The sequence below is a fragment of the Schistocerca nitens genome, chromosome 2 (genome assembly GCF_023898315.1).
Source record: "Schistocerca nitens isolate TAMUIC-IGC-003100 chromosome 2, iqSchNite1.1, whole genome shotgun sequence".
NCBI lineage: Eukaryota > Metazoa > Arthropoda > Insecta > Orthoptera > Acrididae > Schistocerca > Schistocerca nitens.
This window is the reverse complement of record NC_064615.1, coordinates 727,010,008-727,035,160: the sequence shown is the minus strand read 5'-3', so window position 1 is coordinate 727,035,160 and position 25,153 is coordinate 727,010,008. Positions and strand designations below refer to the sequence as shown.

At 38.9% G+C, this 25,153-nt stretch overlaps 1 protein-coding gene across 5 annotated transcripts in view; it reads left to right on the top strand.

Annotated features, from left to right (window-relative positions):
- The first annotated feature begins 9,193 nt into the window (after window positions 1–9,193).
- LOC126236925 (E3 ubiquitin-protein ligase CBL) overlaps window positions 9,194–25,153 on the top strand; it is a 205,564-nt gene continuing 189,604 nt past the window's right edge. For all 5 annotated transcript variants that reach the window (XM_049946590.1, XM_049946594.1, XM_049946591.1 and 2 more), the window contains exons 1-2: window positions 9,194–9,997; window positions 12,581–12,727. In XM_049946590.1, coding sequence (XP_049802547.1) covers window positions 9,459–9,997; window positions 12,581–12,727 — 686 coding nt within the window. In that variant the 5' untranslated portion in view covers window positions 9,194–9,458. The remainder of the gene's footprint in view (window positions 9,998–12,580; window positions 12,728–25,153) is intronic.

Sequence of the window (25,153 nt, the reverse complement as noted above, 5' to 3'; positions counted from 1 at the left end):
TGATGTTGCATCTGAAAATTTAAAAATAGTTAGTACGTGAGAAAATTTCATATAATGTCATAAATAATTTTGAACAATTTACCTTATACACAACTTGTTTCATGATTTTCTCAATGTCATGTCACCAAGTCGGCAATTGTGCATATATATATATATATATATATATATATATATATATATATATATATATATAACAACAAAAAAACCAAAGTTCACAAAATGTCCGACAGATGGCGCTGGACAGCAAAACGTCAGTAGCTGCTACTGTGATGGGTGAGAGGTACACTGATATGTTACAGAATCGCATCATCCCCAGCCTGGCTGATAAACACCTACTGAAACGTACGACGTTTATGCAGGATGGCGCTCCACCCCATATTGCTAGACATGTGAAAGATCTCTTGCGCGCGTCGTTTGGTGATGATCGTGTGCTCAGCCGCCACTTTCGTCATGCTTGGCGTCCCAGGTCCCCAGACCTCAGTCCGTGCGATTATTGGCTTTGGGGTTACCTGAAGTCGCACGTGTATCGTGATCGGCCGACATCTCTAGGGATGCTGAAAGACAACATCCGACGCAAATGCCTCACCATAACTTCGGGCATGCTTTTCAGTGCTGTTCACAACATTATTCCTCGACTACAGCAAATGTTGAGGAATGATAGTGGACATATTGAGCATTTCCTGTAAAGAACATCATCTTTGCTTTGTCTTACTTTGATATGCTAATTATTGCTATTCTGATCAGATGAAGCGCCATCTGTCGGACATTTTTTAACTTTTGTATTTTTTTGGTTCTAATAAAACCCCACGTCATTCCAAGTATGTGTGTCAATTTTTACCTCTCTATCTACATTATTCTGTGATTTATTCAGTTTTCAAATTCATACTGACTTTTTATCACCCAGAAAATATATATATATATATAAACAAATTAATTACAATAGTATCAAATTTGATTTTTATAAACTTTGAAGTGAATGGATTGAATCGAATGTATTATCTTTTGATCTTAATTTACAACTCTTATACACTGTAACTCAGTATTAGTGTGAACTTACATCGAATTTTGCGTTCTCTATGCTGCTGATATTTCTGTAAATTAGTTATATATATATTTCTTATCCCACCATAAGTTCTTCTCATTTTTGATCGTGAATACAATGCTGATTTTTATCGGACTTCCTCTTCAGATGCAGGCAGCTACAGTGTCATGACGTTAGCATAATGCAAGGAAGAAAAAAAACTTTTGTGGTTTTGCTCTAAAAAGAACTGTCATACTTCATACTCTCATAAAAATTATTATTCAGATAACACAAAGTATACTACACACTTCTCACAAGAATACGTCTTCTCCCTATGCGAACTTAAGGCAGAGTCTTCTAAAGAATTGAACAAAATTTCCATCATTTGTCATTCGCCTTCTGGCACAGCAAAATACATCTTTCCCGATGCTTACAGTGGTCGTGCTAGTGTTTATTGTCATTGGTTTTTAGCGTAGCGTGTCAAGGCTTTTCCTTATGTACATATACACAGGTTGAAACTATGTGCCGGACCGAGACTCGAACTCTCATACTCTCATTCTGGAAACATCCCCCAGGCTGTGGCTAAGCCATATCTCTGCTATATCCTTTCTTCCAGGAGTGCTAGTTCTGCAAGTTTCACAGAAGAGCTTATTTGAAGTTTGAAAGCTGGGAGACGAGGTACTGGCAGAATTGAAGCTGTGGGGATGGGTCATGAGTCGTGCTTGGGTAGCTCAGATGGTAGAGCACTTGCCTCAGGAACTGGTTCAGCATACAAAACGATTTTCAGATGCCCACAGAGATAAAAATTTAGGGGATTTAAGTCTGGTGATTTAGTAGGCCATGCTACAGGGCTTCTGCATCCTATACAATAACTAGGAGGGATGTTGTTGACATGTCAGTGAACTGTAATGCGGAAATTGGATGGTGCTCTATCGTACAGAAACGACATAACCTGTCGTATTGCGAAAAGCACTTTCTCAAGCAGCCTAGACAGAGTATTTTACAGGAAGTCCAGGTATTTTCCTCCCTCGATGCATTGTGGAATGATAATTGGTCCAAGTTTGTAGTCGCCAAAAAACGCTGCCCACGTGTTGATGCTGAACTGATGCTGATGAGACACCTCAACTATTCCTCAAAGACTGTCTGCAGCCCACAGATGACGATTATGCAGGTTGACAATGCCAGCTCTGATAAAGGGTGCTCCATCGGTAAAGAGGATTGACGACGAAAATCCCATAATTGTGATGGTCTGATATAAAAACAATCGATGAAGTCCTTCCCGTAGAGGGAAATCCACTACTGATAATCCTTGCACTCATTGCAGGTGATAGGGATAGTAGCGATTGCCACATAGGATACACATAATCGTACTTCGTCTTACACCATGTTGGCGGGTGCTAGGGTTCAGCTCAATACTCTATAGAACCTGGTCCTCCAAAGCTGCACATTCGTCTGTCTGAAAGGACCCAGGATCACACAGATGTCCAAAAAGAATTGACATGTTGTGTGATGTTGTAGGTGTCTGTGAAGGTACTTGTTTTGGTATCGCCTTGCTGCCTGTCGACCATTTACATATGCTTGGCCATGCAAAAACACCATCTGGGATATTCCTGACATGAATACCAGACCATTCTGCTAGTTACAGGACACTGCATCAGTCACACAGACTGCAACAAACAAGGAACACGTGGCACATTGTCACAGAAGTTTTCATTCATCAGTACCATCTAATGTGGTAACAAAGCATATCCAGACAAATGTTCATTGAACCTTTTTTCCTCCATCTCCAATCAGGAATCTGTCCCTGAAGTTTGTCAGTTTTATATATGTACATAAAGTCTGGGAACACTTTCAATTATTTATGGCACAAGAACTAGACACTGTACTGATGTCATACATACTGCATTTGGAAGAGAAACTCTAAAAGTTTTTTTTTTACAAACCTTCGATATGTGAACCATGAGTGACCCAGCAGACGTTAATAGGGTAATCGAATTCTTGCTGTAGCCGTCCCAGCATGACATCATCGACTGTGGCAGTCGCTTCCCATATTCTCTCCCAGAGCTCTGCTTTCTGTTCAGGTACCCATGAACTACACGATGAAACTGGAGTGGAGGCCCATCCTGCTATAAGATGAGCGGAGAGTCCGATTGCATTTGAGGCATCAGCCATTGCTGCAACATGTCCAAGTAGGAATATCCAGTGACAGTGCTCTCGGCGAAGAAGAATGACCCATACAGTTTTCGACGTGACAAGGCACGAAAAACGTTTACCTTTGGGGAATCATGCTCAAATTCAGTGCATTCATATGGATGCTTTGCACCCCACATTCGACACTTGTGCCTGTTCACTTTCCCATAAGTGTAAAAAATGGTTTCGTCGCTAAAAACTAAGCAATCCACTATGACATCCCCATTCTCATTCAATTGTTGCAACTGTGACCAAACTCAAAACGCTTGTCTTTGTCGTTGTCATTGAGCTTCTGCACTAGCTCCAATTTGAATGGTTTGAAGCTTCTGTCGCAGGACTATCTGCACTGTCAATGGAGCCATTTCGAGTTCACAGGATGCATGAGGCACCGATTTCATTGGACCCCTTATGAATGCCTTTGTCGGGCACAAGCAACCTGTCGTAACGAATTTGTTGTGCCAGTGGTAAATGGTCTTCCTCGTTGGTGGCTTCTTATTGTACTTTGTTCTAAACATCCGTTGAACAGCTGAAGCACACTTGTTTTTGTCGAACTCCAGCCTCACTCCACACCTGAACTCGCCATGTTTGCGACTAGCACTGACTATCGGCAAATTACCAAACTATGCTGTGGTGGTATAAACGAAAAAAAAAAGACTTTCGGGATTTCTCTTCAAAATGACATCTGTACAATGTTTGGTTCTTGTGCAATAAATAATTGAAAGTGTTCCCGGATATTATGTTCACCCTGTATACAAGGTTGTCAAAACAAAGTCTGATTAGCAAGAATAAGTTGTGCTGAGAAATGATTGTTAAGAAAAAATTCAATAAGTAACACTGTTTCTGAGTTAATTAGCGCTGAAGTTAGCAAATCAGGCCGTTGCATGGGAAAACTCAAGCGGCCCACAAGGAAAATTAATCTCAGTGGCTCTCGTAGCATAGCTGTGGTTCAATCCTTACTACCACCAGCTGTCCAATTTTTGTATTGCTCCCTTTTTCTCTGTTAGGAAACCAAATGGAAGAACGTGTTTGGTGACACCACCTCTGGGGGCCACTTGACTGTTCATCCAAAACAGCCTGACTGGCTAACTACAATGATAATTAACTGGGAAATGGCACAACGTATTGAATTTTTTTCTTAATAGACAGCTATTTCTGAGAACAGCCTACACTACAATACCCTTACAAGATACATATGTAGGGTGGTAAGAAACAGCATATGTATATATATACAGTAGAACCCCTCTAATCCGACCATGGATGGTCCGTCACTCCGGTTAGTCCGACTATGCTGAGGCTCGCGAGCCTGTGCCTACTTGTCACTGACTGGACGCCTGTCGGGTCATTGTTGCGGTGTCTATCGCTGTGCATATTGTTATAGTGTACGTTATTGTGCAGTTTTATCCTTTGTTGGGATTAAACTTCGTTGTTTGCTTTATTGCGTGTTCTCTACCGTACTTATTACTGTAGATTCACTGTGTGTACAGTTGTTTGTTTTTCAACATGTCTGGATTCGACCGTAAACACGTAACTCTTTCACTAAATGAAAAATTAGCAGTGCTACAAAGACTGGACGAAGGAGATTCACTCCAAAAAATTGCAAAGAAACTGAATGAAGGTGTTACGACAATTAAGGATTGGAGGAAGAATCAGAAAGACATTGACTCCTATACAGTTACGATTGATGGTGAAAACACTCTGAAGAATCGCAAAACATTAAAAAAGCCTAAACTTGAACTGTTTGATAACGCATTGTGGATATGGTTTTGTCAAGAAAGAAGGAAAGGAACTCCGATATCCGGGCCAATTCTCAAAGAAAAAGCGATAGTTTTGCACAAAGAACTGGAAGCCGAAAGTAAATTTGCTGCCAGTGATGGCTGGATTGATCCTTGGAAAACTCGTCAAAAAAGTATCCCTGACTTTTTTTCCTAGTAATTTGTTTTCGCTTTTACTGTAAAAACAATGCATACAGTACAATTATTTCTTATTTTATTGCGATATTGGTTTTTATCAGTTTGTTTTTACAGGGATATATACAGTGCTATAAACATTTTTTAGTTTACAGTATATATCGTTTATACGTTATTATGTACAGTACAGTGCTGTAATTTGTTTGTCGTTTTTCCTTTTAAAACCAATAGATATTATAGTGTGTGTAGACGTTTTTTTAGTTAATATACTGTTTAACACTGTGTAAAAAACATCTTTTTATATGATTGTAGGCATCTTTTAATTCTTAAATCGTTTAATTTTTTGTACTATATATATATATATATATATATATATATATATATATATATATATATATATATATATATATATATGCAGGGTGTCTCTCCTAAGAGTTATCTGGCGCATTTTCTCTGGAATTTTGGCAGGTACCTGCAGTTTTGTGTTTTGATGTGTAGCTGCAATAAATCCAAATTCTGCTTGCCTGCTTTCAAATGAAAGCTCAGTTTCTTGTGCGATATTGGTTTTTATCAGTTTGTTTTTACAGGGATAGTAAGAAAGGAAGAACGCTCAACATTTTAGCAGTGAGTGAGGTGCACTGCTGCATAGCAATAGCTGTCGGCATAGTGCAGTGTGACACGTGAATGGCTGCTGGAGTAATAGTTACTGATCATGTTTTACTGTTCCTGTTAACATGTATCAGTGAAACAAACATTGCATTACACAAATCTGGTACTGTTCTCTCGAATGGGCACCTAAAATTTCCCTTTAAAAATCGTTTTGAGTGAAACTGGGAGCAAACCGACGGTTTCTGTTGATAATGGGCGGTGTATGAATAGCAGTATTTGCTTGGACAAACTCCAGCTACACGTTGCAAAACCAAATTACAAATATCTGCCAAACCATCTGAAAATACGTTCTTGACGACTCGTAGTAGAAACATCCCATCGTGTCTTTCCTAAGACTCATCAGGCGCATGTTCTCAAGTGGTTCAGCAAATATATGTATACCAGGTGTCTCTCTTGAGAATCATCAGGCGCAGTTTCTCTGATGTTGCAGCATAAAATCATTTTGTTTGCAACAAGAAACAAATTAACGCTTTCAGTCGACACTAGAAGTAGCATGAAAAACGTGATAAGCGGAATTTGTTTGAACTGAATCCAGCTACACATTGCAAATACAAAATTACAAATATCCGCCGAAACAGCAGATAAAATGCGTCTGATGATTGTTAGGAGGGAAACCCTGTACATATATAGAAGGAAAATTAGTTTGGATTAGATGAGGAGAGGCGACAAGAATGGCCTTTATGGATATATACATCGCAGTTTTCTCCTTTATCAATGCAGGGGAGGTATGGAAAACCTAAATAATGATACTGAACGACAGTGCATTACCTTAAGCACTATGGCACCTTTCACATATTAATTTTTCGTGTACTTTACTGTCCTGTTTGTCATATGTATATCTTAAGATTATGAATATCTTTCATCAAGAACAAATTACATAGGAAATTACTATACAGTTACTTGAAAATTTTCTTCTATTTCACTTTGTGAACGACCTCCCCATATAATTGCAATTCTATTACAATAATATTCCATCAGTCATTACACTGTGAATACAGTTCACTATTTGGTGCTTGGACTACAAACCTATTTCCGCAAGAAGCGAATGGTGCATTGAATATGTAGGTGAACACCAGTGTTACTCTCCACATAATTCATTATTGTAAATGTGAAACATCTTCAAAGTAGCAAAAAAATTTTGTAATTTTTCTTTGTATCAAAATGCTACAATTAAGGCTATTTCTTTAAGCTGAACCTGGCCCTTCGAATTTCAGAACACTTATATTTTATTTTATATTGGAGAGTTAACTCACTCATTGAATGCCTGAATTCACTGCGGAGTACATGTTAAATCTTTGGCCATTATACCCATACATCATAATGGAGGAAATCAGCTTCAATACATATTCACAATGATCGCACCACAATGAAACTGTCCAATTCATGTTAATAATATTTTCATGTCAGTTGGTTGTGCTAAGAAATTCGTCGATAGAGTTGAAGGAGTTGGTCACCAATAAATCTTATGGCGCCTTTTAAACGTATCTTTGCCAGTAGCTGACTTTTTTATTGGTGCTGCTGAGTTTTTGTTAAAGAGTATTTCTGAATGAGGAATACCTTTCTGGACCAAAGTAAATGACTTTAAATATTTGTGAAGATTATTCTTATTTCTAGCACTATTTCCATGAACTGAGCTACTGGTTTCTATTTGTGACTAATTTCATTAAAGAAAAAATATATTGGAACCAGTAGTTAGTATTCCCAGTTTCTTCAACAATCATCTGAAGATATTCTTGAGTTCACACCACAAATAATGCATACTACAATAATTTGTAGTTAGAAAATGTTCGCTTGGCTGGATGTGTTATGCCCAAAAATTATTCCATATGGCATTAAGAAGTGAAAGTAGGGAAGTATAGTAGCTTTTCATTTTTGTATCATCTATGTCTGACAACATTTCCAGTGCAAATAAAGGTTTGTTTAGGCACATCAGCTGTTCTATTGTATGCTCCTCCGAACTGAATGTATTATCTCATTGTAATCCCAAGAATGAAATGCTGTGAATCTCTTCTAACTGCTTATCATCATATTTTAGACATATACTGGGAGGAAACAGCTTACAAGTTCCAAATTGCATGTACTGTGTCATTTCAAAGTTTAGGGATAAATAATTCACTAGTACCTGTTTATTAATGTTTATGAAAATTTTTCATTTTTAAACATCATATTTGATTTGTAATTTATTGCAATATTTGTGTCATCTAAGAAAGTTAGTCAACTGGTAAAAGGAAAAGTGAGGGCCCATAGATAAAACCTTAGGCACACCATAAGGAATTAGTTCTCATTTGGGTGATGATTGATAGCTTAAGACAATGTTCTTTCCTGTTGAACTTTTCGTTGTCTGTCAGAGACATATGATCTGAATCATTTTACAGTATCTCCTGTTACACGCTGATATTCAAATTTACTGAAAAGACAATTGCGATTTGCACAAGCAAATGTCTTTAACAGATCACACAATATACCACTCTTCTGTAAATACTGCCGTTGTTGCTATCCAAGTATGGAAGCATACTATACTGCACATTATGTGAAGCAATTAGGATAACACGTGCAACACAAGGAACAAATCTCCATTAAGGCCACCCATTTACGTATATTTGATTGTATAGGTGTATGCACAAAGTTCTTTGTCTTTGTAAATAGTATTACATTGCCATGTGTATTTCTGTTTGTGTATCTATATCTTTCCAGCAAGAGACTGTGGCGTGACCATAGTGTAACCACCGTCTGACATATCGAAGACTTATCCTACCTGACATGTATTTTTTCACAGACACGTTGTGGCTTGTCACTGCGTTCTTGAGTATTAGCCATATCTGCGCTTGTTTTAGAATAATCTTTCTCTTCTATATTACACAAAATTTTGGAGGCAAAAAAAGTAAAGTAGATATTTCGTAAATCATGTAGAAAAGTGATAAAACACAAACATTATCCTTACGGCGCAAGTGACAGCTTTCTCACCACTTGGAGCGCTAGTGTCACTCCAGCTGTCAAACGAAAACAAAATTAGTAGTAGAGAGTGTCGCGACTGTGTGTAGTAGACTCTAGTCTAACTCGGGTCGGGTATGTAATGCAATACCCTGATTTCTTGCTTGTGTTAAACTGATGTGGTCTACTAAAATGCAAAATAAACTAAGAACAAATCAACTAAATATTTTACTTATTCTTTGTTGCCTTTCTCTTTTCATTTAGCCGGAACTAAAAAAAGATTAAAAAGTTAGTAGCATATACACTTTCATAGTTTTTACTATGAAGTATTACCTTCCTTATAGTCGTATTCCATTTCTTTGAGTCAGGAATAAGAGTACGCGTATGATCAGTTCATATCACCCGCCACAACCAGTTTCGGTGTTGCCCTATAGATGGCAACAAATGTAGTTCATTCACAAATTGATATCGGTAGTAGAAAATGGCGTGTTTCCTCTGTCCTTGTCAGTTTAATTCAGTATTTAGCAACATATATGATTCGTCTATGAAGCTTTACGAGCAGTGCGTGGGATGAAGTGTCACATCGTTTACTGTGTGAAGAAGCGGTTTCGCTGGGTGACGGGTGGAGTGTCGTTCAGTGGAAAACCGTGGAGAGTTTGGAAGTAATATCGAAGAAGAGCTTCGTAAAGGAAGTTCGTATTAGTGCGAAAATTGTGTGGTGCGTGTGAAGAAACGTCATCATGGCGGCAAATAATAGGAATAGAACAGTACACATAACATCGATCTTCTCAAAACTTCACGGTGCGTTCTCAGATGCAGTGACACCTCCGAAGCTCGCCACCGATAAAAGGACGCTGGACAAAACATGGAAGTTAATGGATAAAGTCGTGAAGCTGTGTCAACATCAAAAAATGAACTTGAAAAACTCTCCACCATTTATTTTAGATATTCTTCCTGACACTTATCAACGCTTAAGGCTAATTTATTCGAAGTATGAAGATAAGATGATGGTTCTTCACAGCAATGAACATTTTAACGTATTTATAGTGAACTTGATGAGGAAATGCAAGCAAGCAATTAAACTTTTTAAGGAAGGCAAAGAGAAGATGTTTGACGAGAATTCTCACTATAGACGTAACCTTACGAAACTTAGTTTGGTTTTTAGTCATATGTTAAGTGAACTCAAAGCAATATTCCCTAATGGAACATTTGCTGGTGACCAATTTAGAATCACAAAAAGCGATGCAGCAGAATTCTGGAAAAATAATTTTGGTAACAGGTACAGCAGTCGTTCTTTATTAAATGTTTTCATTCTCTGTCACCCAGCCAGTTACTTTACTTGCCTTTGAATATCATTTATAATATTGTTAGCCTGTAGTGAGTTTTCAAATTACTTTATAGGTTTTGTGTGTGTGTTATCTTTCTGGGGTTTATATCATGCATGCTTAATATTTGTTCCACATTTTGCACAAATTAGTGTCAGATTTTAAGAACTTGTATAGCTGTTTGTATTGCACAACAGTTTCAATGTAGTGAAGAATTCATGCCACATATGTAAACACAAGGCATTGGAAGTATGATGGATTGCAAGATCTTACAATTTTATTGTTTCCTCTCTGAAAAAATGAGTGCAGCTGCACACACAAAATTTGCTGCATTTCATCCACGTCCAGCTGGTAATCGTACACCCCTACTGGTGAAAAATGCATACTTCTAAATATACAAAAGTATAACATGTATTCAGCAGATGATGCGTATGATATTTGTGTCAGATTAAAGCTATTTACTTGGCTGGGACTTATGCTTTTTGTATGCAAGTGCTCTACCAACAGAGCTACCCAAGCATAACTCTCAACCCATCTTCACAGTTTTACTTCAGTCAGTATCTCATGTCCTACTTTCCAAACAGGAAGTTCTGTGTAACCCACGGACTGGCACTCTGAGTTGAGTTCCATATAAGGGACACAGTTTAAATGTGCCAGGAAGTTTATCAACATACACACCACTGCAGAATAAAAAGTTCATTATGGAAACAGTCTCGCATGCTATGGCTGAGCCACCTCTCTGCAATATCCTTTCTTCCAGAAGCACTAACCCCATATGTTAGACAGTAGAACTTCTGTGAAATTTGGGAGGTAGGAGATGGCGTAGTGGTGGAAGTAAATATGTGAGGATGGGCTGTATGTTGTGCTTGGTTAGGTCATCGGGTAGAGCACTTGCTTGTGAAAGGTAAGGGTTGCGGGTTTGAGTCCCGGTCTGACACACAGTTTTGTTCTGCCAGGAAATTTTCATATTGGCTCACTCTCCGCTGCAGAGTGAAAAATTAATTCTATAGTTGATACTTAGTTGCTCATGAAATATCCTAGTTGAATTTTCCATGTAGGCCTAGGTGACAACCAACTACTAAAGTGTGAATCATCGTAGTTTAGTTCATGGATATTTAAAGAAAATTCATCCCATTCTATGTGGAAGTAATATGCATCCAGTTTCTTGGGCACTGTTCGTTAAGCCACTACCTTGTCCAGGTTGACATAACTGATGTAGACAGGCAATATATTTGTAGTATTTTTTAGAGAAACACAAATTTAGGTTTAGCATATTACATTGGGTGGGCAGGCTGATGAAATTAATCACATGTAATTCTTGTTATGGAATTTTATATGAGTTGCTGGAAAGATGGATGATTTATTTTGACATGTTTTGAGAGAGCTGACGCTATCACACCTGTAATAAATAAGCCACAATTGATTGCATACAATGAAGAGAAAGTAATTAAAATGAGAATAATGGATTTATGCTTAAAGCAGGCCATGTACAAGGTCTCAGTTGGCTTATTTGTAGTCAGATGATGTGAGCTGTATAGTCACTAAGCATCAAAACCTAACGTTAGAAAAAAAAAATTGTCATCCAATTCTACATACTGTGTGTTGGAACAAATGTAATCCCATACCTTGGCTAGCAAGTGCTCCAAAAATGCTGCCGAGCTACAATACATAGTTTTATGTATTTCAGAGTTGGAGTATGGGAGCATGGTGGTGGACCACATGTGCTCCAGTGCTTTTAGCATCTCATGGACTGTATTCTACTCTAAATTTGAAATGTGAATGTAAGATTTATATAGTGGCCAACCCATGCATTTTTCATAATTCGTGTATGCACCAAAAAACTCATAGGTGGTTTGTTAATTAATACAGCTTTTCGAAACTGATGTTGCCATTTCAGTTTTTATAATGAAAAGTGCATTAAATATGGCATGAATGTTGACATTTGGTTATTCTACAAAGCAGTTTGTTACTGCCACCTTCATTTCTTATGCACATTAATTGGTTTTGCCAGCTCAAAAATTGCCAACTTCCAAAATAATCTAGATCTTGGGGGTTGCACTACAGAGTAATATCTGCGATACAACTAAATTTTTGGGGGGGGGGGGGGAGGAGGCGGTTGGCAAATACTATCCCTCTCTTGCTGAAAGGCAGGAGAAACCACTTGTGATGGAGTAGAATACATTGTCTGGTGGCTTATTGATGTACCATTAAGAATATAACTGGAGACTTTTTTGAGGCAGCCATAGATTTACCAACTTTTAACATATTATTTCTAGAATGTAATACATTGCCACAGTCATTCATTAATTGTGGAGGTGTTGTTGGCAGACAGTAACCTATAATGTAAAAAATTAAAATCAAATCTAATCAAAAGTTGTTCAGTTTACTCCTGACAAAAAATAGCAAATTTCAATTATCTTTAGTATTTTATGCTGTTCGGTATTTGAAACTTTATGTAAACACTGTTTTCTATGTTTATTGCACTTAAAACGTTTTAATGACATGGTCTCACAATTTTGTAATTTACATTTTTGCAGCACTCTTGTACCATGGAAAGTATTTAGACAAGTTTTAAATGAAGTTCACCCCATCAGCTCTGGACTCGAAGCCATGGCTTTAAAGTCAACCATAGACCTAACGTGTAATGACTATATATCAAATTTTGAATTTGATGTTTTTACCAGGTAAATATAAAGATACAACTGACTATTATAAATGTAGAGTTGATGGTAATAATAATGTACTCAGGTGTCCTTTGTTTGTATTTCTTCTATGTATAGTGATTCTAACTTGTTTCTCATGTTGATTGTGCAAACTGCACACTGTATACAGCAAGTTTTGATGTGCAGATCTTCGTCACTTATACAGTTTCTCAAAATATTAGAACAGTCAAGAGGAACATGAAAGAAAAAATGGGGAGGGGGCTCTACTGAACTAAGCAAGAAGTTAAAATTCATGTAAATTAAAAACAAATCCAACACATTTCAAAGATGTAGTATTCATAAGAAATAAGCAACAACTTCCAACACAAGTCTTTGAAGCTCCGCAGCTTGTGGTCTAGTGGCTAGCCTTTTTTGTCTCTGGATCACAAAGTCCCATGTTTGATTCCCAGCCAGGTATGGATTTTCTCTTCCTGGGGACTGGGTATTTGTGTTGGCCTCATCATTTCATCATCATTATTTGTGACAGTGGCTAGATTGAAATATGTAAAAATTGGACTGTGAGAACATTAGGGTTTTGTACGGGCACTAATGGCCGCGCATTTGAGTGCCCCACAAACTGAACATCATCACCACAAGTCTTTGAAGTTGACATCAACTAATATTTGCCTATTATCTGCAAATGATATTTGAAGAAATTTGGAAATGAAATCATTCTGATGCATAATCTATTTAGGTTTAAATATTTGTTTTACGTTATGAGTGAGCGTTGGGTTTTGTTATGTATTAGAGATTTACCAAAAACTAGTTAGGAAAGTGAATGAATAATTCAACATTCTACAATACTGGAAAAGTGCAGAATAGGGACAAATGCTGTTTCTTCATATCTTTTTCATAGCATGTTGACAGCTCCTTACATATTTGATAGGGAATACAAGTGGGGAAATGAATAGCAGATTGTAACTTGCTAGTGAGAGAATGGCAAGCAGGCAACATATTGTAGCTAATTTCTAATCTTGGGAGGCAAATCAATCTGATGTGTGAAGTTCCTGAAGCAGGTAATCTGGAACTTAAAGTGACAGCAACAGAACTGTAAAACTTTATGGCCATGTAAGTCAACGTCTCCTGTCCGAAATTGAACGACAGCCTCAGGAAGTGCAGTGCTTTTATTGGGAGGGAGGGGAAAAGCCTTCAGCAACCTATTTCATCTACTGCAGAAGCTAAGTATGATTGCTGTGGTGGCTTTGTGAAACTGACAAGTTGCCAATATACTTCCGGTGGAGGTGAACATTCTGATACTGACTAACATGGTCACTATTCTTAATTGTGGCATAAATAGATACCAATAGTATGACAGACAAGGTACAGTACATGTTCACTATAGTGTCATTTATAGTCCTTTCAGTGGAAGAAGAGCTCAGTAATTGATATGGGCTCGGTACGACTGTTTCGCACATCTAGCTCAACCAATCATGCAATGTAATTTTGCTGTTATATATGTCAGTGACGCAGAGTTGTACCAACTCTGTAGATGACTATTCTATTCAGTGACAGAGATCCAGATCTACCATCGGACTTCGTGCTTCACAGTTAAAAGCTGGCAGCAGCCAGCTGTCAAAAACTTTTTTACAGTGTAAGAAGTATAGTTTTTCCTCATGCTGATTCCATTTATTTCTTTTGGGTGAAATAGTGATAACATCCCTGTCTGGTAAGCCAGTTTTAGGTTTTTTATATTATCCCTAAATTATGTAGGCCCTAACTCAGATACTATTATGGTTTATCTTCTTTCCTTTTGTTGTTACAATTGTCACAAAAGACGTTACAAAATACAGTTAATGGTTTTGTCCAGCCAGTGACCATTGTCAGACTGTTCTGTAAATAAAAAAGTGGAGACAACAAGATCGTCTATAAAATCTGCTGTGTAACTATCTCTGTAATGTTAAAAAAAATGTATTTAAACACACATGCTGCCTGCAGTGATGTAAGGTATCTGTTGCATTGTTAGTGTAAGTGTCTAAGCAACAGTAGGTCTAAATCGAGGTAATACAGGTGGAGTGTAATCTTTGTCTATTCACATGTGTGAAAGAAACAGGAACTTGGACAGATTTTATAGTCACATTCAGTAGAGTAACGTAAAATGTTATACAAGCAATTTTGAAATTGGAATATTTGTAGAGAAGTGGTGGTGGGAGTGGTTTATAGGTGGTGGTCTGTGGATGATGATACACCATATTATAAAGGTAAATTATTAGAGAGGAGTAACAATTAAGTATAAAAATAATGTAATAATGGAAGAAAATTAATTAGGTGCATATTACGTTCATTAGTAGAAATAAGCAAGAGTTGCATGCTGGCATTTAGATTGGGTTAGGTTAAGAGCAGAATTTCTTCATAACATGCTGTGCTGGAAAGGACAGCACACAGTGGTCAAATACTGCAGATGAACGCCAGGTACTAGATAGATATTTGGGAGCTAGCACAATGAACATCTGGTGAAAAGTGTATTGCAGCAGTTGAAATAGGTGTCAATGGAGAATTTTTTCTACCTGTTTAGCAGTTTATCAGATCCGTTCAGTGTACAAATTTAAATGCCCATTTTTTTCTAAATTCTCTGCTTATCTTTATCCTTCCAGTGCAAACACGTTAACTGTTCTTGAGTAGAGCAAATGTCATGTTTCTATTTTGCAAATCATGCATCAAAAACAATTTTATTACTTCAGTAGGAATATTCTCTATGTTGTGTAGTGACTTTCCTACTCACCTGTGGTATAGGTTTTGTATCGCAATAAAGGCATTCTTTACAAATGTGTTTTTAACTTTATCAGATGTTCTACGTATGTATTTCGTGGTGGCAAACTTCTCGTTTCTATGGTTCTGGAGTCCATGACCTTTCATGATTTTGTTATTTATGGAGTAGACTATTTTCCAGTCATGCTCAGTACTATGGGTAATGTGACAGAATGAGTTCTTTCATTATCTGTGATTGCTCTTGTGGGAGATAAACCAACCTATGGATGCCCAAGGAGAAATATGTATATATTCCAGATGTGTAAGAATGAAACTGGAATTTTCCTTTAGATAGGACTAGCTATCAGTGTAGGGCCCATGAGACTGCGACTGCAGTGCCATCTGCTTCATGTAACGGCTGATGACAAACGTCAACACGCAGTAAGCCAAGTTCCGTACATTGGTATCTGTTTCAAACACACAAACATGTCGAGTTTTGTATGTACACTCCTGGAAATGGAAAAAAGAACACATTGACACCGGTGTGTCAGACCCACCATACTTGCTCCGGACACTGCGAGAGGGCTGTACAAGCAATGATCACACGCACGGCACAGCGGACACACCAGGAACCGCGGTGTTGGCCGTCGAATGGCGCTAGCTGCGCAGCATTTGTGCACCGCCGCCGTCAGTGTCAGCCAGTTTGCCGTGGCATACGGAGCTCCATCGCAGTCTTTAACACTGGTAGCATGCCGCGACAGTGTGGACGTGAACCGTATGTGCAGTTGACGGACTTTGAGCGAGGGCGTATAGTGGGCATGCGGGAGGCTGGGTGGACGTACCGCCGAATTGCTCAACACGTGGGGCGTGAGGTCTCCACAGTACATCGATGTTGTCGCCAGTGGTCGGCGGAAGGTGCACGTGCCCGTCGACCTGGGACCGGACCGCAGCGACGCACGGATGCACGCCAAGACCGTAGGATCCTACGCAGTGCCGTAGGGGACCGCACCGCCACTTCCCAGCAAATTAGGGACACTGTTGCTCCTGGGGTATCGGCGAGGACCATTCGCAACCGTCTCCATGAAGCTGGGCTACGGTCCCGCACACCGTTAGGCCGTCTTCCGCTCACGCCCCAACATCGTGCAGCCCGCCTCCAGTGGTGTCGCGACAGGCGTGAATGGAGGGACGAATGGAGACGTGTCGTCTTCAGCGATTAGAGTCGCTTCTGCCTTGGTGCCAATGATGGTCGTATGCGTGTTTGGCGCCGTGCAGGTGAGCGCCACAATCAGGACTGCATACGACCGAGGCACACAGGGCCAACACCCGGCATCATGGTGTGGGGAGCGATCTCCTACACTGGCCGTACACCACAGGTGATCGTCGAGGGGACACTGAATAGTGCACGGTACATCCAAACCGTCATCGAACCCATTGTTCTACCATTCCTAGACCGGCAAGGGAACTTGCTGTTCCAACAGGACAATGCACGTCCGCATGTATCCCGTGCCACCCAACGTGCTCTAGAAGGTGTAAGTCAACTACCCTGGCCAGCAAGATCTCCGGATCTGTCCCCCATTGAGCATGTTCGGGACTGGATGAAGCGTCGTCTCACGCGGTCTGCACGTCCAGCACGAACGCTGGTCCAACTGAGGTGCCAGGTGGAAATGGCATGGCAAGCCGTTCCACAGGACTACATCCAGCATCTCTACGATCGTCTCCATAGGAGAATAGCAGCCTGCATTGCTGCGAAAGGTGGATATACACTGTACTAGTGCCGACATTGTGCATGCTCTGTTGCCTGTGTCTATGTGCCTGTGGTTCTGTCAGTGTGATCATGTGATGTATCTGACCCCAGCAATGTGTCAATAAAGTTTCCCCTTCCTGGGACAATGAATTCACGGTGTTCTTATTTCAATTTCCAGGAGTGTACGAGCTATGATTTGCAGACAGCATTGGTTTTCTGTTATCATATGAAGAAAATTGCTGGAGAATCGCATTGAATGCTTGTTGAAACTTTTGGCGAACATGCTCTTGTGAAAACACAGTGTTTCAAGTGGTTCAAAAAATTCAAAAGTGGTGATCTTGACATGAGAAATGACGAGTGCAGGAAACCACAGAAAAAGTTTGAAGAAAACGAATTGCAGGCCTTATTGGATGAATATGATACTCAAATTGAACAGGAACTCGCAGAACAATTGAATGTGATGCAGAAAGCTGTTTCTCTTCAGTTGAAAGATATGGGAAAGGCGCAGAAAGTGGGAAAATGGGTTCCACATGAACTGAATGAAAGCCAGCAAGCAGTTCAAAAGACCACTTGTGAGATGCTACTCGCCAGATACAAAAGAAAGTCATGTCTCCATCGATTAGTGAGTGATGATGAAAAATGGATATATTTTGAGCATCCTAAGCGTCATAAATCGTGGGTGAATCTAGGCAACCCATTGACATCCATTGCAAGACCAAATTGCTTTGGAAAGAAGACAATGCTCTGTGTTTGGTGGGATCAGAAGAGTGTCATCTATCAGCGGCTATAGCTTGGTGAAACCGTTAACACTAATCGCTACGAGCAGCAAATGATCGATTTAAATTGAACATTACCTGAAAAACAGCTGGAATCTGGAAGGCAACACAGTCATATTGCTCCATGATAATGTCCCATCATACGCAGCAAAATGATTCAGGGAAACGATTGAGGCGTTCAGTTGAAAATACTAGGGCATGCGGCTTATTCTCCAGACTTGGCTCCATCCGATTATCATCTATTTACATCACTGGGACCCGCTCTCACTGAACAATGCTTCAATTTGTATGAAAATGGCTTGTTGACTGGCTTGCTTCAAAAGAAGAACTGCTTTTTTGGCGTGGCATTCATTGCTAGCAGTTTTTATTGCACATAGTGAAATGAAGAAAGTTTATTTGTTCGTGTCTCAGTTTCTGTTCTTAGATAAACTTTAGGATTCTCCAAACTGTGATTTGTTGCCTGTAAAAAAGACTTATGGTATCTCTCAGGTTTTCTCAGGTGCTCTACTGAGTTAGTGTTTCCATTTTAAGCATAATTGTTTGTGAGTGATCTGAGTGTCTTCTGCAGATGTTGCAAGTTTTGCTGTTCTGTGTTGGCATTGCCAGGATTTCACACACAACAGCAAAACTTGCAGCATGTGAAGAAGACATCTGGGCCAGTCATTGATATATTGTGCATAAAATGGAAACAATAACCCAGCAGAACACCCAGATGCACACTACTGATAATGGACTCATTTACATATACATGAACATGTTCTGAAAGTACTAGACTCCATAACACAATAATAAAACAGCACAACACTTTTCATATTGTGGACCAGCAGAAAAAAGTAAAGTTTTCCGCCATGAAATGAACAGGGCAGGCCAAAGTTCACTACCTATTGTAGCCTAATTGAATACAAAGCAAAAAATTCCAATTCTGAAGTAATTGGACTCTTTATTGACCTGCAGGTTTACTTAAAACATTCTTTCTTGAGTTGTTTTCCATCTTTGTTGATACATTTTGTCAGATGACTGGAGAAGCTTAAGCATACTTGTTTATGCTGTTGCTTATTAGAATCAATGGCTTCAGAAGCATTGTAAATAGCTTTTTTCAAGTGGTTTTGTAGCATACACTTCAACATAACCCCAAGATAAGAAATCCATTGGTGTAAAGTTAGGAGGTCTGGGTGGCATTCCTGTTGCCACTTGCCATCCAATAACTTTCCCATCAATTACATCAATGTAGTTTCACACAGCTGTTGCATAATGCAGTGGGGTTCCTTTCATGCTCAAAGTAAAGTTAGTTCTAATCATCGTAGGTTATTTGTAGTCCCAGAATGGCATACATTGTCAACATTTCCAGATAGTTCTCTCCAGTTACTGTTTCAGCAAGAATACCTTCACAATTTCAATGGGTTGTAACAGGCACTGACTTTTGGTCCACCCTTAGTGCACCTGATAAAATTGAACAAGTTTTGGAAGAGTAATATAAAAGTTGTCTTTAGAATGGCAAATAACATTGAAACAAAAATGCAGCATAAATTATTATAGAGAGAGAGAGAGGAGGGGGGAGGGCAATTACATACACTTGAGATTGTAAGAAAATTACGCCACAATTGAGATAGGAAATACTTTGGCCAAACACGCAGAAAGTTATGCATATTAGAGAACACCCATACTCAACCAGTAAAACTGCTTCAGATACACATTTTGTTAAATGAGAGGCTCATTGAGGAGCTAACTGCTGGAGAAGTAGTGGCTCCGGTCACTGAACTTGACAACAGCTGGTAGAGTAGTGTGCACGTATGCCCCTCCATATCCACATCCAGTGAGGGGAAATGGAAGTTTCTGTTTTGAGAAGAAATGAATGTGATAAATTGGTAACAGACCAGAATAATTCTTCACTGAAACATACTTCAACAGCTAGTAACAATTTCTCATTTTGATATTCGCTGCACCAGCTTCATGACATCTCAATAGTGCCTGGTGTTCAGGTACAATATTAAGCCACTCTGTGCTGTCCTTTCCAGTCCTGCCTGCTGTGAGAAAATTGTATTCTTAACAGTTACACCTTATGACAGAAATGAAGCACCACATGGGTGCCAGCATGCACCACATATTAATTTTGGCTAAAAATATATGAAACTATATCCTAAAAAGTTTAAACTAAATGCCGAGGTGGTTCCTTCATCAAGGCCATGGCCAACCACTCACCCTGTTCTCATTAAAGTGTGCTTCTATATTGTTTGTGTGTGTGTGTGTGTGTGTGTGTGTGTGTGTGTGTGTGTGTGTTTTTTTGAGTTATTTATTTTTATTGTATTATGGTGAAAAATCCTGTATTATTGTAGATGATCCCCTATTTAGAAATGTGTGCTATGCAAAATGCTTTAGACTTATGACGAGAATATCATTTATTCCCAAATCACGATTTTAGGAATTGCATGGATTGTCATCGGGAGATGTGTGTGAAACTTGTACATATTTCAGTTCCTATATTTTCACAATTTGAGCTTAGAAAAGGCTTGCTTGTGAGATTCTCACAGTTTTTCTGAAAGATATAGCTAGAGTGTACCCCAGTTATGGTAGAATAGAATTGCTGCAGTGTGTGTAAACAAAACATGGAATTGTCAATGTGGTAGATCTGTATGGTGAGTAAGGTAATTTAAATTACTGTCAGGGTCTTTGTACATGAACAGCTGGATAGTCCATCTACATCTACATGGATACTCTGCAAATCACATTTAAGTGTCTGGCATAGGGTTCATCGAACCACCTTCACAATTCTCTATTATTCCAATCTCGTATAGCACACGGAAAGAATGAACACCTATATCTTTCCGTACGAGCTCTAATTTCTCTTATTTTATCGTGGTGATCATTCCTCCCTATGTAGGTTAGTGCCAACAAAATATTTTCGTATTTGGAGGAGAAATTTGGTGATTGGAATTTTGTGAGAAAATTTTGTCCCAATGAAAAACGCCTTTCTTTCAACGATTTCCAGCCCAAATCCTGTATCATTTGTGTGACACTCTCTCCCATATACAATACATGCTGCCTTTCTTAGAACTTTTTCGATGTACTCTTGTCTGTCCTTTCTGGTAAGGATCCCACACCGTGCAGCAGTGTTCTAAAAGAGGATGGACAAGCGTAGTGTAGGCAGTCTCCTTAGTAGGTCTGTTACATTTTCTAAGTGCCCTGCCAATAAAACGCAGTCTTTAGTTAGTCTTCCCCCACAACATTTTCTATTTGTTCCTTCCAGTTTAAGTTGTTCATAATTGTAATACCTAGGTATTTAGTTGAATTTACGGCTTTTAGATTAGACTGATTTATCGTGTTACCGAAGTTTAACGAGTTCCTTTTAGCACTCATGTAGATGACCTCACACTTTTCTTTATTCAGGCTCAACTGCCACGTTTCGCACCATTCAGATATTTTTTCTAAATCGTTTTGCAGTTCGTTTTGATTTTCTGATGACTTTATTAGTCGATAAACGACAGCGTCATCTGCAAACAACTGAAGACGGCTGCTCAGATTGTCTCCCAAATCATTTATATAGATAAGGAACAGGAAAGGGCCTATAACACTACCTTGGGGAACACCAGAAACCACTTCCGTTTTACTCTCTGACTTTCTGTCAGTTACTGTGAACTCTGACAGGAAATTACAAATCCAGTCACATAACTGAGACGATATTCCATAAGCACGCAATTTCAATACGAGCCGCTTGTGTGGTACAGTGTCAAAAGCCTTCCAGAAATACTGAATTGATCTGAAATCCCTTGTCAGTAGCACTCAACACTTCATGTGAATAAAGAGCTAGTTGTGTTTCACAGGAACGATGTTTTCTAAACCCATGTTGGCTGTGTGTCAATAGACAGTTTTCTTTGAGGTAATTCATGATGTTCAAACACAGTGTTGTTGTTGTTGTGGTCTTCAGTCCTGAGACTGGTTTGATGCAGCTCTCCATGCTACTCCATCCTGTGCAAGCTTCTTCGTCTCCCAGTACTTACTGCAACCTACATCCTTCTGAATCTGCTTTGTGTATTCATCTCTTGGTCTCCCTCTACGATTTTTACCCTCCACGCTGCCCTCCAATGATAAATTTGTGATCCCTTGATGCCTCAGAACATGTCCTACTAACCGGTCCCTTCTTTTTGTCAAGTTGTGCCACAAACTCCTCTTCTCCCCAATTCTATTCAGTACATCATTAGTTATGTGATCTACCCATCTTATCTTCAGCATTCTTCTGTAGCACCAAATTTCGAAAGCTTCTATTATCTTCTTGTCCGAACTATTTATCATCCATGTTTCACTTCCATACATGGCTACACTCCATACAAATACTTTCAGAAATGACTTCCTGACACTTAAATCTATACTCAATGTTAACAAATTTCTCTTCTTCAGAAACCCTTTCCTTGCCATTGCCAGTCTACGTTTTATATCTTCTCTACTTCGACCATCATCAGTTATTTTGCTCCCCAAATAGCAAAACTCCTTTACTACTTTAAGTGTCTTCATTTCCTAATCTAATTCCCACAGCATCACCCGAGTTAACTTGATTACATTCCATTATCCTCGTTTTGCTTTTGTTGATGTTCATCTTATATCCTCCTTTCAAGACATTGTCCATTCTGTTCAACTGCTCTTCCAAGTCCTTTGCTGTCTCTCATAGAATTACAATGTCATCGGCGAACCTCGAAATTTTTATTTCTTTTCCATGGATTTTAATACCTACTCTGAATTTTTCTTTTGTTAACCTTTACTGCTTGCTCAATATACAAATTGAATAACATCGGGGAGAGGCTGCAACCCTGTCTCACTCGCTCCCAACCACTGCTTCCCTTTCATGTCCCTCGACTCTTATAACTGCCATCTGGTTTCTGTACAAATTGTAAATAGCCTTTCGCTCCCTCTATTTTATCCCTGCCACTTTTAGAATTTGAAAGAGAGTATTCCAGTCAACATTGTCAAAAGCTTTCTCTAAGTCTACAAATGCTAGAAACGTAGGTTTGCCTTTCCTTAATCTTTCTTCTAAGATAAGTCGTAAGGTCAGTATTGCCTCACAATATATGTTCTAAAATCCTGGTGCATATCGACTTTAACAATATGGGCCTGTAATTTAGTGGATTACTCGTACTACCTTTCTTGAGTATTGGTGTGACCTGTGCAATTTTCCAGTCTTTGGGTACTGATCTTTCGTCGAGCGAATGGTTGTATATGATTGGTAAGTATGGAGCTAATGCATCAGCATACTCCGAAAGGAACCTAATTGGTATACATTCTGGACCAGAAGACTTGCTTTTATTAAGTGATTTAAGTTGCTTCACTACTCTGAGGATATTTACTTCTTCGTTACTCATGTTGGCAGCTGTTCTTGATTCGAATTCTGGAATATTTACTTTGTCTTCTTTTGTGAAGGTATTTCGGAAGACTGTGTTGAGTAACTCTGCTTTGGCAGCACTGTCTTCAGTAGTATCTCCATTGCTATCGCGCAGAGAAGGCATTGATTGTTTCTTGCCGCTAAGATACTTCACATACAACCGGAATCTCTTTGTATTTTCTGCCAGGTTTTGAGCCAACGTTTCGTTGTGGATACTGTTATAGGCATCTCGCGTTGAAGTCCGTGCTAAATTTCGAGCTTCTGTAAAAGATCACCAATCTTGGGAATTTTACGTCTGTTTAAATTTGGCATGTTTGTTTTGTTGTTTCTGCAACAGTGTTCTAACCCGTTTTGTGTACCAATTAGGTTCAGCTCCATCGCTTGTTAATTTATTTGGTATAAATCTCTCAATTGCTGCCGATACTATTTCTTTGCATTTAAGCCGTATCTGGTCTACCCTTGTATGCGGAAGTCTGTTTATGATATGTAAGTTATTTGTTATGTTCATCATTTTTCAGTGTTTTTGTCAACACTGTAAACAAAATTGATATCAGGCTTGAGGTTTACTACAGTTCATAGTGTGCTTTGGTATAAAACCACTAATAAACCATGTCTTGTTGAGTTGTAAAACCTTTTTCCCATCAAACGTGGGCTTCCATACGAGGAATTTGTATTACAGTAAACCACCATTGCCTGTCTGTTCAGGGCACATTTGATTATTTCAGGTGCAGTTTCTTCTGTTGTTTGAACCTAGTCTTGATCACCACTTAATGACTCTATAACTACTTGTAGAAAATGTTTTTAGACTAGAATTAAGAACACAAGTTTTAATCTGCCAGGAAGTTTCAGTTTTTAAACTTTCGTTTCCCTTGAAACTTTTGAGTTTGATTTCAGTAACTGATTTTATTTTTTTCTGCCCAAGTAGTGGTAGTGTTTGTGTTCCTTGGATCATTGTGAAGGCTGCTACAGACACCTGCTTAATATTTCAGATAATCATAATGCATCATTTTCTCTCTCATTATCACAGATACTTTACTGATCTTGGTTGCACAGAATATCATAAAAAAAGGTCATCAGGCAAGTCTGTAAGCATATTTCTGGCAGTTGCAAAAATTCTTATCATGCTTACAGCTTTTTTAGTGGCACATTTTTAGAAAGGTAGTGACATTAAAGCAGAAGTGCAAACAATAGCTGTATCTCATTTGACTATTGAATATAAACTCTAGATGACGTGTTGTCATTAGTATTCCCAAGGGACAGGAAGTTTAATGGTCAGCAGCAAAAGTTTGTTTGGCTTCTCCTACAATTCACTCAAGGTACATCAACTATGATCTGTTGTACTGAAATTCCAAGCTTTGGATACACCACAGTTGCACTTAAGATGTGTAGCAGATTGCTTGACCATCTGTAAAATTTAGTAACCTCTGTGAGCACATTACAAATAAACTCAGTTCTGTGCAAATAGTGACATAAGTTGAAATCAAAGTATTTCATAAATTTTCTTTGTGTGAGAGATTGTGCCATAGTATGAAAATTATCAACATTTCAACTACCGTTGCAGGCAGTCTTCTTCAGTGTAATTACTTTTGCCTCCAGAGGGAACAGAGGTGTTGTCATGAGGCAACCTGCACTATATCTGGAATATTTCTCAGATTGCACAGAAATGAGAGATTTCTCGGTAGTAACGTATTTGTTTTCGTCTATTGATTATTCTCTGCACTTGAGCTCCTTAAATGGTGTAGAGGTATATCCATCAAGGTGGTGGTCACTGTTGCACATTTATCAAATGGGTGTTCATTGTCAAGAGTGTTAATGCATGGAGAATGAGAAGCAAA